A 16478-nucleotide genomic window follows, 5' to 3' on the forward strand; every position below is an offset into this window, starting at 1 on the left:
AACCTGCTTCGATCCTGAATTGAAGCTGGGTGAGTTGAGGGGTTTCCCCACGTGATAGACTCACGCTGACGGAGAGGTTGGCATTCCTGATGGCCTCCTCTGCGCAGAGGATGTCTGCCTCCGCCTCCCTGCCTGGGCAGGCGCTGAGGATGTCAACATGCTTCTGCACACTCAGGCAGATCTCGTTCACCATCTGGAGCGCAGAGAGGCTGCATCACGCACTGATGCTGGAGCAGCACTGCCAGTTCCCCTCCTTGCCGTGGCTTTCCCAGAGAAGGATGTGCTGGCACTGCCCGATGGGGCAAGCAGGGGCACAGGCAGGTTACAGCCCCCAGAGCATCCCTGACATTAGGGGATGCCACATGGTGGGGATTTGCTTGCAAGCGCGTGCAGGGAGCTGGGAACATGCTGCATGGGGTAGCATAGCAGTGAGATATCCCAACATTGCATATGCATGAAACCCATGGATGCAACCAGGAGGGTTCACTGAAGATAATGTTTCTGCCTGGCCCCACTCTCATCCCTCTGGACTGCTCTGCCCTCCACTCAGAAAAGGTGAAAAGGGGTTGGTGCTGCTTGCAATAGCTCACATGAGCTAGCCAGGGTTGTTCAGGGCAAGGGAGGGCAGCCCCATGCAGCAATTTGGCCAGCAAACCTGTTCGGAAGAGGTGGTGAGGATGCCCTGCTGCAGCCGGAAGGTCTGTGTGGGCAGTGTGCGCCGCAGCTGGTTCCTTGTCAGGCAGGACTGGAGCTGCAGAAGGCAAGAGGCCATGAGCAGCCAGCATTGGTGGCAACCAGCCCCGTAACCCCCTGGCCTACATCATTCTACCTTGTGCACCGCCTCCTCCGTTCTCTCGGGGTTGCTGCGGTACGCCTGCGCCACGTCGCACATCGGCAAGGGCATCGACTTGAGTGTGTAATTCCTGTGAGGCAGTGCAGGGATGAGTGGATGCTGCTGGACCCCCTCATCAGCCTCGTGGGGCTCATCCCCGTTGTGCGTTTCCCCACAGACATAACATCAGTCCAGAGCCCACCCAACAGCAGCCCAGACATTGCCCCAAGGTCCATCCCTGGAGATGGGGACGGCCAGACTCTGGCCTTAAGCAAACCCCGATGGGGTGGCAGCAACCACCCACTCAGGGCCTGCATTCACCCCTCTCTCTTCAGACCTCCAGAAAACCTGCATGGCCAAACACCAAACCTGATGGTGTGCCCAGCAGGTGGACAACTTCTACCCGTCTTTTGTGGGCAGGGAGAAGAGGAGCATCATGTCTCCACCCACAGCAGATCCCCCTGTGCTCACTGGGGGCTGCCTTGGTGACACAGAGCTCTGCTGCGTTGGGATGCAGAGCCCAGGCAGACCCTGAGGTTGGTAACAAAGGTACCATCACCAAATGGGTGGCAGGTTGCTTTGCTAGCTGCAAGGCCCAAGCTGTGGACCCACTCCCTAGGGATCTGTATGCAACTGTGTGATGCAGCTGCTCCTTCAAGGGGACAAGAGGCCCTGGTGATAGTGACATCCTGGCACCAGAGTCTCTTTTGCATGGCAGTAGGAAGCCAGGAGGACCAAGCAGCTCCTTCCTTACCTCTCCAAAGCTTGAGCCACCTCCAGGAGCCCTTGGGCAGTTGTGTTGTTCCTGTCCCAAACCACGGTCCTGCAAAGAGAAGGACACACGTGAGCACTGCCCGCACCTGTGCAGCCTCAGTGCCCACCCACTGGGTGCCAGGAAGAGTGAGCCCTAGGCTGATGGCAGGCACCAGAAAGCCTAGAAATGGGGTTAAAAATCTGAATCTAAATGTTCAAAACCTAAACTTGGACTTGGCAAGGAGCCATAAAGTATGTGGGTGCCTGGAGGGAGTGAAGGGCAGGAAGGACACAGTCAGGCACCATCCTGCTGGCAGTGGCAGACATCCCTCAGAGGAAAAGCCCTGGCTGGAATATTCTTCCCCATCCCCTGCAGACACCCCTGCCTTGCCTTTTCAGGCACAATGTGGTCAAAAAATGGCGTTTTAGGAACTGATGTCAGAATGTGGGGTGAGGGCAGCGACTTCAAAGGTCCAGCTGCAGCACCCCGGGCTGTGCAGGAGCCTGGCAAAGATCTGGCAAGTGCTGGGGTAGGGATTGAGCGGCTTTCTTGCCATTCACATTTCCTGTCACAGCATCCAACCGTGTGCCAAAAGTTGTCCAGGGCCACATCCATGGTCACCAGGAGCCACAATAAGGCTCCTCCGATGGCATCAACATCACAGCCAGGACCACTGTAACAGGGCCACCCAGCACAAGGTGGGAAGGGCACCCACAAGGCAACATGAACCTGCTGCTACCTGAGTTTTGTGTTGATCTGCAGGGCCTTCGCTAGCATCTTGGCTCCCGTGTCCCCCATGGCATTGCCACTGATGTCCAGAGAGATGAGGCTGGTGTTACTACCCAGGGCACTCAGCAGAACGTTGGTTCCCAGTTTGAGGCGTGAGTCAGCCACAGATAAGGACTGTAGAGGCTAGAAAGGGGACAAGGAGGGGGAGAGGTGGCTGGGACACATGAGGATGTATGTCACTTCTGCAGTCACAGCCTCCATCCCTGTCAAGCTGGCAGCTGCTGTGGGTACCTGGTGCTGGTTTTCGAGAGCGTAAGTCCTGCTGAACCCCAAGAAACAGGAGGTCAATGGGTGCTTAGGCAACACCCTGGATTTAGCTCAGATGCCTGGCAGGCAGTGAGGGGGAAAGAGGTTAGAGGGTTTTGGTGTTTGTTTGGGTTTTTTTAAAGCTGGGCTGCAGCCAGGTTACACCAAGTATCTCCTTCATGCCTTTAGCCAGACACAGGCTCCCGCTTTCACAGATGAACAGGAACAGTTCTCACTTCTCTGTCTGAGCATCTGCTTCAGACGGAGGAAAATAAGAGTGGAAGGATTTGAATGGCAGTGGGAGAGAGGGAGGTTTGCTCCCAGCCTGTGCTGGGAGGGATTTGGATGACACCCCAGCACAGAAGCTGCTCAGTTGTAGCAGTGGGTGACTGAAAGCATGGGTGGGATGGTTGTGGTGGTTGAGGGCAAGCCAGACTTACACAGTCATCCTCCTGAGTGAGCTGGACAATGCGGTGCAGGACGTCCAACAGCCCCTCCCTGCGGGAGAGGTAGCAGTGGTTACACATGCATCCCCAGTGCATCCCCTGGGACCAAAGGGGCAGCTGGCCAAGCTCTGTCCTCTCTCCCAGTCTTGCCTGAGGCTGTGGCCGGTCCCTGCAGCACCTGTGGTCCCATAGGGACTGCGCCAGGAGCAGGTGATGGTCCCCCCCATTGCCCCAGGCTCCCCATTGGGTTGAAGCAGGCAGGATCAGCAGAAGATCCCTGACATTCCCAACCAGCCCATAGGCTTTAGATGGGGAGGGAGAGTCAAGGTGGGTGCATGGTGGCAGGATGGCTCCTGGCCTGGGTGCTGTGGCTTTGCACTTACTTGGATTTGATGTTGAAGTTTTTCCCCAGCGAGACATGCCTAATGGACTTGCTTCTGCCGATGGAAAGCACCAGCGTCACCATGTCGGGGTCAAAGCCTGCGAGAGATGGGAGACACCCACTGGCATGCTCCAAGAGTCCATAGAGGTGACACCAAGGTGGTCCCTCACAGGAGATCTACAGAGCCACCAAGCTGCTACTCTGGGATGGTGGAGAAATGCCCAGGGCAACTCCTGTGCATCTTTCTCCTCTTCATGGCTCCCCCAAGGAGACCAAAGACCTGTGCAGAGCCAGGGCCCCTGAGGAATTACCCCAGAGAAGGAGCACCCTCTCTGGGGACTCCTGCTATTGGGGGTGCCAGGGCTGTGCTGAGCCATGAGAAGCACTTATGGAACTAGAGACGGTGCTTGCTTTCTGCCACCACCCACCACCCTGGACAACATGGGAGGAGTTCTCACAGCTTGCAGGCAGCTGCTTGCACTCCCATCCTTGCAGCTACAGCATCCCCAGGGAAATTTGGCAAGCAAAGGTGACATCCTTCCCACAAGGAAGGGTTGGGGCAGGGATCTGCTTGCCCAGCTGCTCTGCCAGCCAAGGGCAAGAGGCACCAAGACCCACCTACAGGACTGTCCCTCCTGCACAGAGATGCTCTACTGGGAAAACCAAATACAGAAGCATATTTTGGCAAAGGTTGACTAGAGATTTTGTGTAAGAGAACAAGATTTTGGAGCACTGGTGGCCTGAACAGTTTTTTGAAGGGCTCCAAATCGTGTCAGCATTCCCAGAGCCTTCTGGCTGTTGAGGAGCTGTATGGTCTACTACAAGATCTTAGCAAGGTTGCTTTAAGGTTTGGGGCCTTTTAGGTGAAACTGAGCTGGCAGAGGTGATGTTCATGATAATTAGTATTGCTTGCCCATGGCTTTGGAGGCCATGGCAGGACAAGGTTAGCAGCAGAGGTTGCGAACTCCTGCAGGGATGTGGGAGGAGTTTCAGCCCAAGGAGACAATTTCAATGCTTCAAACCCTGAGCTAGCAATGTGAGACTAGCTCAGATTCAGTGAGCTGAAGACACTTGTACAAAGAAAGATGTGAAATGGGAATTTTTGTCAAGCCCTGAGGCAAGAGGGGATGAAGAAGTCACCCCACACCCTGTGCTGGAGATGCTGTCTCTCAATGAGGAAAGAGGCAATGGTCGCCACCGCTGTCCACCATAGGATGCAATGCTGGAAGGTGATGGAAGAGGCCTGGCACACTGAAAGGACATCAGCAGAGGGAGAAAAGCACATGTAAGGACTGCCTGCCTTGGGAAAGGTGGAGGGGTGGTTTGGTTTAGGCATAAAAAGCCGTAAAATCGTGATGAGGTAGTAGTTTCTCAGGCAGGAATCCACTGCTGGCCGTTGGGTGCTTTCATCCCCATGGGACACAGCTGGTAGTGATGAAGTTTCTGCTGCTGATGGACTTTTACAGGTGACAAGTGCAGTTTAATGTTGCATTAGCAAGCACAGACAAGAGGCAGGCAAGCACAGCAGACCCTACCCATCTCCCTGGGAACTCCTCTACAAGCTCACGAGGTGTTGGGGCTGAGCTGGCCTCTGCCAAACAGCCCGTGGTGGCTGCTGGATCTGCAAATGGAGAAGATCATCTCCCACAAGGGGAAAAAGCAACCTACCATTGTCAGACAAGTCCAGGTCACTGATGGAGCTGGCGACAGGGATGAGATCCTGGATGACTTGGGCCCCCGCTGATCTCAGCTTGGAAGAAACAGCAAGACATCAGTACAAGGGGAGGCGCCAAGCCCTACAAATGAGATCCTGCTGTCGGGAAGGTCACCCCAGCCCCACGGTGGACAGGGCACGGGCCTTCCCGCACAGGGAGTGAGCCCTCTTGACCATCGCAATGGGACCCCCCTGGCTGGACTGACAGCACCCCATAGGTGCTGGCCTCTCACCTCACAGTTGCTAAGATCCAGGTGCAGGTCACTGATGTGACTGTTGTCTGCCAGCCCTTGCAGCAATGCTCTGGAAAAGTCACCAAAGCCACCCATCGGTGCAAGCAACAGAGGCACCAGCACCTGCCGTGGAGCACCCCCTCAACAGTCCAGGCAGTGGGAGTGGGGTGCTGGAGAAGACAACCTTTTCCCAGAGCTCTGCCCCATCCATCCTCCCCATCAGCCCTCTCAACATGCAAATCCCTGAGCAAGGTTCACCCTGGGCCATGCTCACCTCAAATCCATTCCCTTGGTGTACTCACAGCCCCACCTCACCTTACAGTATCTGCTGGTAGCTTGGTACCCGCCAGGGAGACGTGCCTGAGAGCACAGGCCTGGCTGAAAAACTCCTTGATGTCAGGGGAGGTGGTTTTCACCCTCCTGAAAAGGACAGACACAACATGGCATCATGGCTACCCAGCACCAGCCACTTGCCTGGGTACCACACTTCTTTCGCTGCCATCCTGGGGGCTTACTTGTGGGAGTACACGTTTTTGGAGAGATCCAGATGGATGAGGCTGGTGTGGCATCCATGGACCAGGGCTCCAAAAAGCTGTTAGTGTGGGATTGTGAGCTGTGTCAAGGACCACCCAGCCGGTGCTGCAGCCCCTCACACAGCTCAGGGTTGGGTGGGTGGTGGTATAGGATGAGCTGTGTGAGGTGCTAAGGGTGTCTGCCCCATGCTGGGGGTCCCTTATTCCTCTTGCTGAACCCCAAGTCCCCCAACCCGCCTGGGCAGCGGGCACAGAGCAGGGCATCACTGGGCTGGCTGCCCACTGACCCACACATGCCTGCAGCCCTGGGCCAGCCAGGGTAGTATGGCAGCTCTCCACAGCAGCACAGGACACTTTTGGGAGGGGGGATGAGGGCAGGGGCTTGTTGCTGGGACCCCCTGTGCAGGTACTCACAGCATCCAAAGGGCAGTCCGTGCCAGCCAGGCTGAGGTGGGAGAGTGATTGGCACTGGCGGAGGAGGCTCTGCAGGTTCTGTGGGCAGAGGGGTCAGAGGCTTTGCCCAGGACCCTGACACCCCTCCACCCAGCACCCTGCAGTCCAGAAATCCCAGCTTCAGCCTGCCTCCTCCCTCCTGCTGAGCACAGGGAGGAATCCTGTACAGAGGGACCCAGGCCCGTGCTGCTCACTCCTTGGATGCCTCCTTGCTCCAGGTGGCATCTCCCACCCTCCCACAAGGACATACATGGGAATGTCTCCAGTGCATCCCCCAACTGTCCCTGGGTAGGACAGAGGTGTCACAGCAGTGGCTTCCCTGTCCCTGGGGTGCTGCAAGGCAGGGCACACACCCCAGGAGACCAAAGCCATCCAAACAATGCTTGGGACAGAGCCCAGGTGGTGTCACCCCATTGCAGCCTGGGCACTCACGCTGATGTCATCCCCAACCAGGGTACCAGGGTTTCCGGAGAGGTCCAAATGCCGGAGGGAGGATCCGCTGGCTTTGTTATCTGCGAGGGCCTTGCATAATGTGCTCATCCCTACTCAAGGAGAGGGGGAGAGAGGGATGCCCGTGGGCCCCCTGCACCAGGAAGGACCATGGTGCAGAGGAAGGGGCACTTTCCTACAGCTGGGGCAGCAGGACATTGCATCCTTGAAGATGCCCTTTCCAGGACGTCCCTGGAGACCCTCCAGCCACCTACTTGGTCCCAGCTTGTCCCCAGGCACCACCATGCCCAGCCTCCCAATGGCAGCCGGGCAGGGAGTGGGATGCCGGGCTGTACCTTTGGCAGTGAGCATGGTCCTGGCCAAGCTGAGGCTCTGCAGACCCTTGGGACTCTTCTCCACATGCCGGCTGAAGGCAATGATCCCTGACGAAAGAGCAGAGAGCCCTGAGCGGCTGTGCCAGTGTAGGCAGGTGTCCATCCCACTTTGAGCTACAGCCCCCCGGGCAGGGAGCAGCTGCCAGAGGGATCCAGAGTTGAACATCAGTTTTCATAGGTGGAAATTCACACTAGCCCAGGAGTTGGGTACCTCTGTCCTCCAGCTGGTTGCCAGCAAGGTTGATGGTGTGCAGGACAGAGTCAGGATGGTTGCTGAGCGCCTGGGCCATCCTCTGCGCAAAGTCACTGCAGGGAGAAGGGCCACCTGTCTGAGCAAGTTACGGCCACCTCCAGGAGGCATGGCTGCCAACCCTGTAGCCTTACAGGGATGTGCCACCAGCACCTGACCACATGGCACAGCCAGCTCCAGCTGAAAGCAGAGCCTCTGCAAGGGTGTGTGATACTGGCCTCCAGGCTACTAACAGTGAACTTCATGTTGTGGAAGGGATGGGACATCAACACCCCTGTTGGCACATGGGGCCATGGAACCCCCACTCCATGCACGTGAAGGGAGCACCACCAGGCTGCCAAGACCCTACTCATCACCCCTGCAATGCCTTTGCTTACGCTTTCAAGCCGCTGTTTTCCAGCACCAGCTCCTCCAGTGTCACTGACTTGCTGAGCATGTAGAGCAGCTGCTCTGAAATTTCCTGGTTCTGGTAGGGGAGAAGAAAGCCTTTCTGGATACCCAGCCATCTCTGGTGCACCCGGCACCACAGCGCCGGCACTCACCAGCCTGAAGTCCTTGCAGGAGAGCTTGGTGAACCACAGGTTGAAGGACAAGGCGGCAACGCTCAGTGCCACATCTCTGCAGAGTAACAAGGACGAAGGAGTTGGGGGCCAGACTGAGCCAAGCCTAGCCCTAAATGGGTGCCCCAAGACACCCAACCCTGGGGTGCCCCACACACCATTCAATGAAGCAGGACTGGGGTCCATGAACTTAAAGCAACTCACAAACACAATTCAGCCTCCCCAGGTTATTCCTTCAGGGAAAATAAAATTAATAAAAATGTTTGCATGCTTCAGTCAAACACTCTGTTGGGTTTTTATTCCTAAACTCTCGTGTAGAGAACAATACAGGTTTTGCTTGAGTGGAAACAAGTTTCAGCTCAATCCTCACTCCATCTTTCTCGGGATGGAGATGTGGCTGAGCCCCACGGGCATGGCTCTGGGCACAGACAGAGCTCATGGCTCTGTTATGAGGTTATAAGCCCATAACAGCTATTTGTTATATATATTTGTACATGCGAGGGGAGCAGTGCTGGCTGCTTTGCATAGGGAAACACCTGACAGCCACGAGCTGCCAGAAGTTGCTGTGATGTTCAGTTTTCACCTCCGCAAGCAGTTTTAAAAAGTGTTAAAAATGAACAGGGGAGGCTGCCTGGCCTCTTGGGGCTGTTGCCCCATGGGATAGGGCTCATCAAGTTTGGTGCGGGGGGAGTGTCAGCCCGCAGATGTGGCATCCTTGGAGCGTGTAAAGCAATAAAAGCTTCTAACATGAGCAGCAGAGTGTGTTAGGCCACCCCTGCTGTGGAAGGAGAGGATGAGGACAAGCGCTGGCATGGCATGAAGCACTGCATGTGGCATGGCCAGGGGACTTACCGGCTCTCCAGGTGGCTGAAATCCAGCAGGTTGAAGTCCCGGCAGTCCTGGCTGTGGTAGATGTTGTCCACATCCTGTCCGGATGGATGAACACATGGGTCAGGCTCAGCACCTGAGCCTCAGGAGGGCTTGGGTGCCTGACACTGCTGGAGGAATCTGAGCCCTCAGGGATCCTCCCCTTGGGAGCCCCTTGCTTAAACCTTGAGCCTAAAACCTCCCTTGGTGCTGTGGCTGGCAGGGCACATGTCCCACATTGGTGGGATGGCTTGGTGGGACTTGGACTCCTTCTGCAGGGACTGACCAGAGGAAGGCAACACATGGGAATGAGGGTGTGGGGAGAGGTGGGCTGGAGTCAGTGTCCCAGAGGAAGAGGGGGAGAGCTGGTCCTGCTGTGGCTGGGTCCCAGTGGGGTTGTCCTCTACTAGGGACACCCAGCAAAGTCCCAGATTTCCAGGGGGCTCTTATTATGTTACAGTCTGGGAAAAAACCTGATCCAAGGCATCTCATCCCTACCTGCAGTTTGATTCCATCCCACCAAGGAGCAGGGGGCACCCAAGCCAGGCAAAATTGCAGTTCCCAGCTCTGGGATGTCCCTGAGATGCTCCCAACCCCAGCAGCCCTTTAAGCATCCTGCTTCCCTGCCTTGCCAAGTGGTGTGCTGTCTTTGTTGTCTTCTCCATGGGACAGACCAGCTTACCCACTGGATCTCCTCGCGGAAGGCAAAGCCATTGTAATCACATAAAGCAGCGTAGGTCTCTGAAAACCCCCCTGCAAAAAGAAGGCAGTCTTGGTGGCAGACCTTCCCACAGGAACATGGAGACAACCTTTGGGGAGAGCAGAAAGCAGAAGGATGGTGGAGGCTCTCCTTTCCCTCCCCAAAGGAGCCAGTGTGTCCTGTGTGGTCTACTGCCAGCCCAAGAGAGATCACACAACTCCAAGGGCTGCAGCCGGCTTTGCTTGATCCATATAGATACCAGGCAAGGTGCATCGCTATGATGATAACGGAGATATCCTACTCCAGACCAGGCTACAGGAAAAGCCCCTGGATCTGCAGGGATACCACATGAGGTGGGTAGAAGAATCCACGACTGTACGTCCTCACAGGTGGAAACTGAGCATCCTTGCCCCACAGCTGTTCTGCTCCTTTCTGGGAGCTACATCCCCTCAAACCTGCTCCTACCCTGTGGAATGGGGTGGGCTGGTGGAGAACAGACCCACCAGCAGGGCTCCTTCTGACCTATGCCACCCTGGGTCACCTGCCAGCAGAGCTACCACTGATGGATGCTGGGTTGTGATGGTCTCCAGGGTGCTCCAACCCTTCTGGCCCACCCTGGGGGAGATGTGTGGGTGAAAAAAGGGCTTACCGCAGGGCCCAAGGCTGCTCTGCAGCATTTCCTCCAGCGAGTCTGTGATCCGCCGAATCCTCTCATACAGGTTGGGGGGGGAGTTCTTGAGCAGTGTCCTGGGAAAGGACCAGAGGGGTGGCGTGGTGGTGGGATGAGAGAAAAGCATCCCCACCACTTTATGCTTAGCTACAGCCCTTGTGTGTGAGGCCAGAAATATTCTTCCCAATGTGATCAGGGAGCAGGGTCTGGCCTCCATCAGTGTGGTTTTCTCCTGTTAAAAGGCGTTAATTGTGAACCCATCCCATATTTGGGGTTTTTCTGAGCAAAGAGGTTGCACTGTACCTACACAACTACACCTGAGGAGCAGAAGACCCTTACCCAGGGGATGAGTCTGGAAAAACCTTCTTAAGTGACATGGTGACATGGATGACAACTTGCTCCAAATCATCAAAGGACATGAACCGGAAGGCATAAGATGCTGCATCTGTTTCTATGACAACCTGCAGGGTCCAAAGGATGGGAGATGCCTGGGTGAGCTGGCAGCACAGAGCGTCCCCAAGCCCCCAGACATAACGGTGACAGCCACCATCTCCTCGCTGTGAACACCCAGACACTGCTTATAAACCCAGCTGGAGCACTGTGGGCATAGGGGAGGCTGTGAGCACCAGGAACTTAGGATAAAATACATCAAAGAGATCATAATGTGCCAGAATAAGGCATAAACCTCCCCAGAATTCAAGCTAAGCTAACGCAAAATCAGCCCAAAGCAGTGGGGGTGAGAGTAGCCTTGACTCTGCCTGCTGCAGCTGGAGGATGGAGGTTTCCTCCCTGAATTTATCTAATCGGGTTTTGAGGCTTTTTTAGCTTTCAGTTCCAACCAGAACAAAATCCCATGGCAACACACTCCCTGATTTAATTACATGCTGATTGAGGCGTGGGAGCGAGAGGACAATTATCTGCTGGCATCATGTGAGGATGGCGCTTCCGCCGGTGCCCGGGGCTGCGGGAGGCAGCAGGGTCTGGCCCTGCCTGCACATTAATAACCCCTGGGCTTTCCATATCCCAGTCAGATGTCTCACCCTACTCCATCCTAGGGTTTCAATGCCCAGCACCCCTCACTCTCTGCCTAGCTCCTCTTTATTCCTCTCCTGGAGCTCAGCCACACAGCCTACAGAGCAGCAGGAACCCTGTTTAGAGGCTGGGGCCGTTGTCACTGATGATGCTTTAATGAGCAGGAGACAGACAAGAGGTTAATGAGGACCACAGCCCTGTTTCGGCCGACACATCCAAGCCAGGGCATCCCACTTCTCTCCTCCATACTGTATCTGCCCTACGTGCACACCTCTAAGAGGATTAACGGGGTTTAAAACACCCTCCTGCTAAATTTGGCTTTGCCTCAGTAAGCCAGAAGCCGTTTGTCACCTTGTCCCTGGCAAGCAGGAGGTCCTACAGCCAGGCACTGTCTGTGGCTGCCGGAGAGCAAAAGGCACAGGCACCTATACTTGCCCCCAGCACCCCGGGTGCCTTCCCGCACCTCCAGCCCCCAGGGTGATGCCCTGGGCAAGGCTGTAAGAGGATTTCTTCAGAGGTGGTGAAGGGATAAATACCCTGTGGAGCTCTCTCAGATCATCATTGGTGACCCTCAACATGCAATGGGGGACCAGAACTGCCCTAGATCCTGTGGTGGGCTCCAGGCCTGGGTTTGCATTGGGAGGGGTGGGTGTGGGGGGGCCACAAGGAGGGCTGGGTGTCCGGGCTGGGTTTGGTGTGGGTGTTGGTGCCACTCACCAAGCTGGGCTCTCGCACTGTCATCTCCCTCACCTCCAGGAAGCTGAAGCTGCTGTGAACCTGTGGGTGAGAGAAGCAGGATCAGCCCTAGCACTGATGCAGAAGGGGGAGCCAAAGGTGCCTCCCTGGCTCCCACCATTCCCCACACCCTGGGCACTGCCTGGCCATATGCCCCAGGCTTCACCAGCCCCTGTCCCAGACCCCCTCCCCTTCACCCCACCCTCCTCCTGCTCCTGAGGGCTTCTCCACACCTGGTGGCCTGGGTGACCTATGGCTGTCCCATGCGACACCCACCCTGGTGCCCCAAGCAACTGAGTGATGCCCTCCCGGGAGCCACTGGGCTGTATTGCGGCGCAGGGTCCCTGGCACTTACCCTCACCGGTGGCAGCACTACTGCCAGCACATAGGCTCGCCAGGGGGTCAGCACCTAGGCAGGGGGACATTGGTGTGACAGGGGACTGAGATGACACACAGGCCACCCCTGTCCCCCACTGTGGCCATGAAATGGCTGCCTGAGGATACTGGGAAAGCAGGAACCAGGCCAGACTCTGCACATACCAAGATATAGTCGTTGTACTTGGATTTCACCTGCAGCTGGATGCTCATCACCAGGAGGACCTTCTTTGTCCCCAGGAAGGCGGTGATGCCCTCTGAAAAGACCAATGTTGCCATGAAGTGAGGAGGCTGAAGCCACCCCTGGTCCACTCTCACATGCCCTGCTGCCTTTGGGGACACCATCCCTCATGTCCCCACCTGAATCAACTCCTCATCGTTGACACCCAATGGTCAGACCCTGGTTGCTCTCTCAGCTAAGCCACATGCTCCTTCACCAGCTTTGGCTCTTGTTTGTGGCTCAGGTGACAAATCCACCTCCTCATTGGCTTCTGCAGCCCAGGCTGCAGCCATCACAAAGCACAGGGCTTTGGGGGTCACTGGTTTACACTGCATGTGCTACCTTGCTCACTGGGAGCTGGCGTCAAGTGACAAGACGGTCCTGGTTTCTCTTTCTTCCCTCCTTCCTTTCCTCCCTCCCAAGTTTACCACTGGTGAGTAACTCAACGCCCAAGTCCTGCCTCCCCATGGTGCAGCCAGGCATGTGTTCTGCTTTTGCATTTTTTTGGCAACTCTCCTGGCCATAGTGTGCCTGGGTGGTTGTGTGTGCGAACCTCCTCATGTTTGCAAACCAGTTGCTCCCACAGTTGCTACGGACCAGTACAAGCATCACTACTGCCTTGAGCATTGCCTCCCCGCACTGCCTCCTCATGTCTGCTGCTTCACACCTCTTACTCAGAGGAGTGGGATGAGAACCACAACTGCCCATTGCCATGCAAAGCAAACCAGGTATTCGCAATGACACCACTCGTTCTGGCCCTTACTGAGGCTGTCAAGAGCCCCACAGGTCCAGTGACGTGAGCCACATGTCCTCAGGGATCCATCCTAGTAGAGCCAGGACCTGGGGCTGTGGGGGTGCAGCAACCCTTCTCCTTCCCATGCCACTGCAAGCTGGGGAGGCTGCAGGACCCCAAGACCTCCGCAGCCTTTTGCTTCTTCAGTCAAATGAGGGAAGGCTGGGAGCAGCGGTACTTCATGCATCCCCCGCATGGCTGGGGAGTTGGGGCAAGCCTGTGGGCCATGCTTCCCTGGGGAGCTGCCAAGGGCCTTCAGCTGGCCAGGGGACCCCAAGCCCATGGGAGTGAGCAGCACCACGCTGTACCCACAAACTGAACAGCAGGATCCATGGAGAACCACGTCCTTGAGGATCCAGCCTGTTCCCTGGGGATGCTTTTGGCCCAAGCAGCATCCTCAAGCATGCCAGCTTTGAGGGCAAGAGCAGCCCTCACACCCCAGACACTGCTCAAACCCCCCTGAACCACAGCTGCTGCTGCTGCGGAACCCGAAAGCGGCTCTGCCAATCCCAGCACAGCGAACCAGGGCCGAACAGGCCCTGAACCAGTGCTTTCCATGTGGCATCGGTGCCCCAGCAGTGGACAATGCTTACCTTGCAGCTCAGTGGAGATCCCTCTAGAGGATGCAGCCATGGTTGGAATCACAGGATCACCTGCCCAGGGATGCAGGTGTCAGGGCTGCATCCTTGGTCACTGCAGGAAAGGCACCCTACTGGGAGGAAGTGCTGAGGTTACCAACCGGCAGCGCTGCCGCCTCAGCGCCTCCTCCCCCTCCCAGCACTCAGTGCCTCTTCCTGCCCCGTCAGGCGAGATTTAGCGCCTGAGCAAGAGAAGAAAAATGAAAGCGACAGCACCCGTGGCAAACTGGCCTCGCCAGGAGGAGAGGGCATCCCTGCCCAGCCCTTCTCCTCCCACGTGGCTTCACCTGGGTGAGCAGGATGCCCCACCAGTGCCTCCCAGCCAGTAGCAGAAGCAGCATCTCCCCATGGCTCCAGCCTTGAGGGGTGAGGGTCCATGACAGCTTCCTGCCCTGCAGCCCCCCAGGGTAGTTCATGGGGACGTATTTCTGCCTGAAGATGTCTGGTGAGCACAAAACGAGCAGCTCCACCCTTCCTGGCTCGGGGAGGACAACCCACCCCTGCCACCTTTCACCAGGCATCTGTGAGAAGATTTAATGGGGATGGGTGCTGGCATCCACTGCAGGGTACTGCAGGCAGGGCTTCTGCAGAGCAGAAATACCCTAGGTGTCACACCACAACGACAAAACAGTGGCCCCAAAGAAAGCATGAGAGGCTGATGCTAGACGGCCTCCTTGAAGCAACAGGAGTGAGCACATCAACCACTCTGCTCCCCCAGGGAAGGCTCTGGACCAGGCAAAATGCCAGATGTGCTCCAGGACAGAGCAGAAAGCCGTCCTGTGCCCTGTGCAGTGCTGCAGGACTTCAGTGGACCCAGCATTTCTTGGTGTTGGCTCAGCAGGCCCTACAAGAGGCTCAAGAGAAGGTGCTGAGGGAGCCAGCAGAGCTGCTCACAGCCAGCAGCCTGGGTCCCCATGACCAGCATCAGCTGGGATGGAGGGTGCCAGCTGCATTGTCTCCCTAAATTGTCCTTTTTGACAAACCACGAAGCTCCAGGCTGCCTGAGTTGCACTCTCCAAACAATGGCTCCCAGAGGAGTTTTTCCAGAATTGGAATAACTCAGGACAAAGTGATCCCTGGAAGGTCTGGGCAATGTTGCTCTCCTGCTGCATGTACCTGGGGCTGCAGCCCTTCTGAAACCACTTTCAGCATGAAAGGAGAGGCAGGAAGTCATCTCCCTGCAGGGATGGCATCTCCATAGAGCCCAACCACAACACACAGCAGCTCTTCTCAAGGAGGTGGCTGGGGAGAACATGGCTCAGGGCAGGCACCAACCTCTGCTGAGGCATTTCCTTGAGCCTCCCAAGCTATATCAGCAGGCAGATGAGCACCAGGAAGAAGAAGGGCACAAGGTGTTCACCACCCAACAGAATGTCCGCCAGTGACAGGCCTAGCTGGATATCTGGCTTTTCCAGGATGACAGGAGACCAGGCTACTGGTATCTGAATGTCTCAGAAGGGGCACCAGGTCCCATTTTTGTCATGGAAGGATATTCAGGGCATGGAAGGATATTCAGGGCATGGAGAGAGCAGCTGTCCCCTTGCACCCATCAGAAGATGGCTTCTATTGAAGCTTAGAAGCACAAAGGAGCTCCAGGTAAGCCACATCCCAAGCTCATTCCCCAAAATACTGGGTCCCACATGCTGGAACACATTCTGCTGTAGTGATGCTCAGCATCTTTCCCAGAAGCGGGGCAGAAGAAGACATCCATGTGCACAGGCATTCCCTACCTGTTGTACAAGCCCAGGTATGTCAGGATGTCCAGAGCAACCCATCTCCCCTGTCTTCCCCGCTGGGCATTTTCAGCTGTCCTAGAGTACCAGAACCTCCCTAGAAAGAGGTCCTGGTGCTCTTCTCCATCCCTAGATCACCTTTGGGGAGTTGAAGCACTTACCACGCTCTGGGGGTAGTAGTAGTAGGAGCTCTCTTCCCCTGGCTCCAGAACACCACTTCATCCTTTTTCTGCCCTCAGCTCCCCTTCTCAGCCCAGATGCTCCTGTGCTGGGCTGACATGGGCACCCAGGTGCCCTCCCAGTGATCATGTCCTGTGTGCTCTCACAGTGGTAGCTTCCCTATCTTCTCCACACTCTCCCATCAACTATCTGCAGACAGCAGTAAGGTCCCCACCTCACTTTCCTCCAGGCTGGTCACACCAGTCTCCAACAGCCTCTCCTCACCCATCTTGTGCTGCTGTGGGAACCATCCTGGGGGCGTCTGCTGGGCTCATGCCAGCCTCTCACTGGTTTCTTGCACTGGGGAGCCAAGACAGGACCAGTTGGCCCTACAGGTGATGCCTGAGGAACATGAGCAACCACCACCAGTTAGACATCATGCTGCTGACCATGCTGAACTAAGTAGCCCAGCCAATTTTCCATGCACCCAGTAATCCTCTTCTCCAGACCCCATGTCTTCAATTCTGCCACAAGGAGGCT

General features: G+C 56.3%; 1 protein-coding gene across 1 annotated transcript in view; it reads right to left on the bottom strand.

Annotated features, from left to right (window-relative positions):
* CARMIL2 (capping protein regulator and myosin 1 linker 2) overlaps window positions 1–14041 on the bottom strand; it is a 24493-nt gene extending 10452 nt beyond the window's left edge. The window contains exons 1-25 of the mRNA XM_075102124.1: window positions 14002–14041; window positions 12561–12652; window positions 12376–12429; window positions 12003–12062; window positions 10593–10714; window positions 10233–10330; window positions 9566–9636; window positions 8869–8942; window positions 7999–8074; window positions 7834–7922; window positions 7418–7512; window positions 7168–7254; window positions 6815–6924; window positions 6344–6421; window positions 5912–5988; window positions 5712–5816; window positions 5397–5466; window positions 5118–5199; window positions 3451–3547; window positions 3062–3119; window positions 2326–2498; window positions 1587–1655; window positions 830–923; window positions 656–751; window positions 65–193 (exon numbers count right to left, since the gene is read on the bottom strand). Of these exons, the coding sequence (XP_074958225.1) occupies window positions 65–193; window positions 656–751; window positions 830–923; window positions 1587–1655; window positions 2326–2498; window positions 3062–3119; window positions 3451–3547; window positions 5118–5199; window positions 5397–5466; window positions 5712–5816; window positions 5912–5988; window positions 6344–6421; window positions 6815–6924; window positions 7168–7254; window positions 7418–7512; window positions 7834–7922; window positions 7999–8074; window positions 8869–8942; window positions 9566–9636; window positions 10233–10330; window positions 10593–10714; window positions 12003–12062; window positions 12376–12429; window positions 12561–12652; window positions 14002–14041 (2196 nt within the window). The remainder of the gene's footprint in view (window positions 1–64; window positions 194–655; window positions 752–829; window positions 924–1586; window positions 1656–2325; window positions 2499–3061; window positions 3120–3450; window positions 3548–5117; window positions 5200–5396; window positions 5467–5711; window positions 5817–5911; window positions 5989–6343; window positions 6422–6814; window positions 6925–7167; window positions 7255–7417; window positions 7513–7833; window positions 7923–7998; window positions 8075–8868; window positions 8943–9565; window positions 9637–10232; window positions 10331–10592; window positions 10715–12002; window positions 12063–12375; window positions 12430–12560; window positions 12653–14001) is intronic.
* Between the last annotated feature and the right edge of the window lie 2437 nt (window positions 14042–16478).

The sequence above is a fragment of the Phalacrocorax aristotelis genome, chromosome 8 (genome assembly GCF_949628215.1).
Source record: "Phalacrocorax aristotelis chromosome 8, bGulAri2.1, whole genome shotgun sequence".
NCBI lineage: Eukaryota > Metazoa > Chordata > Aves > Suliformes > Phalacrocoracidae > Phalacrocorax > Phalacrocorax aristotelis.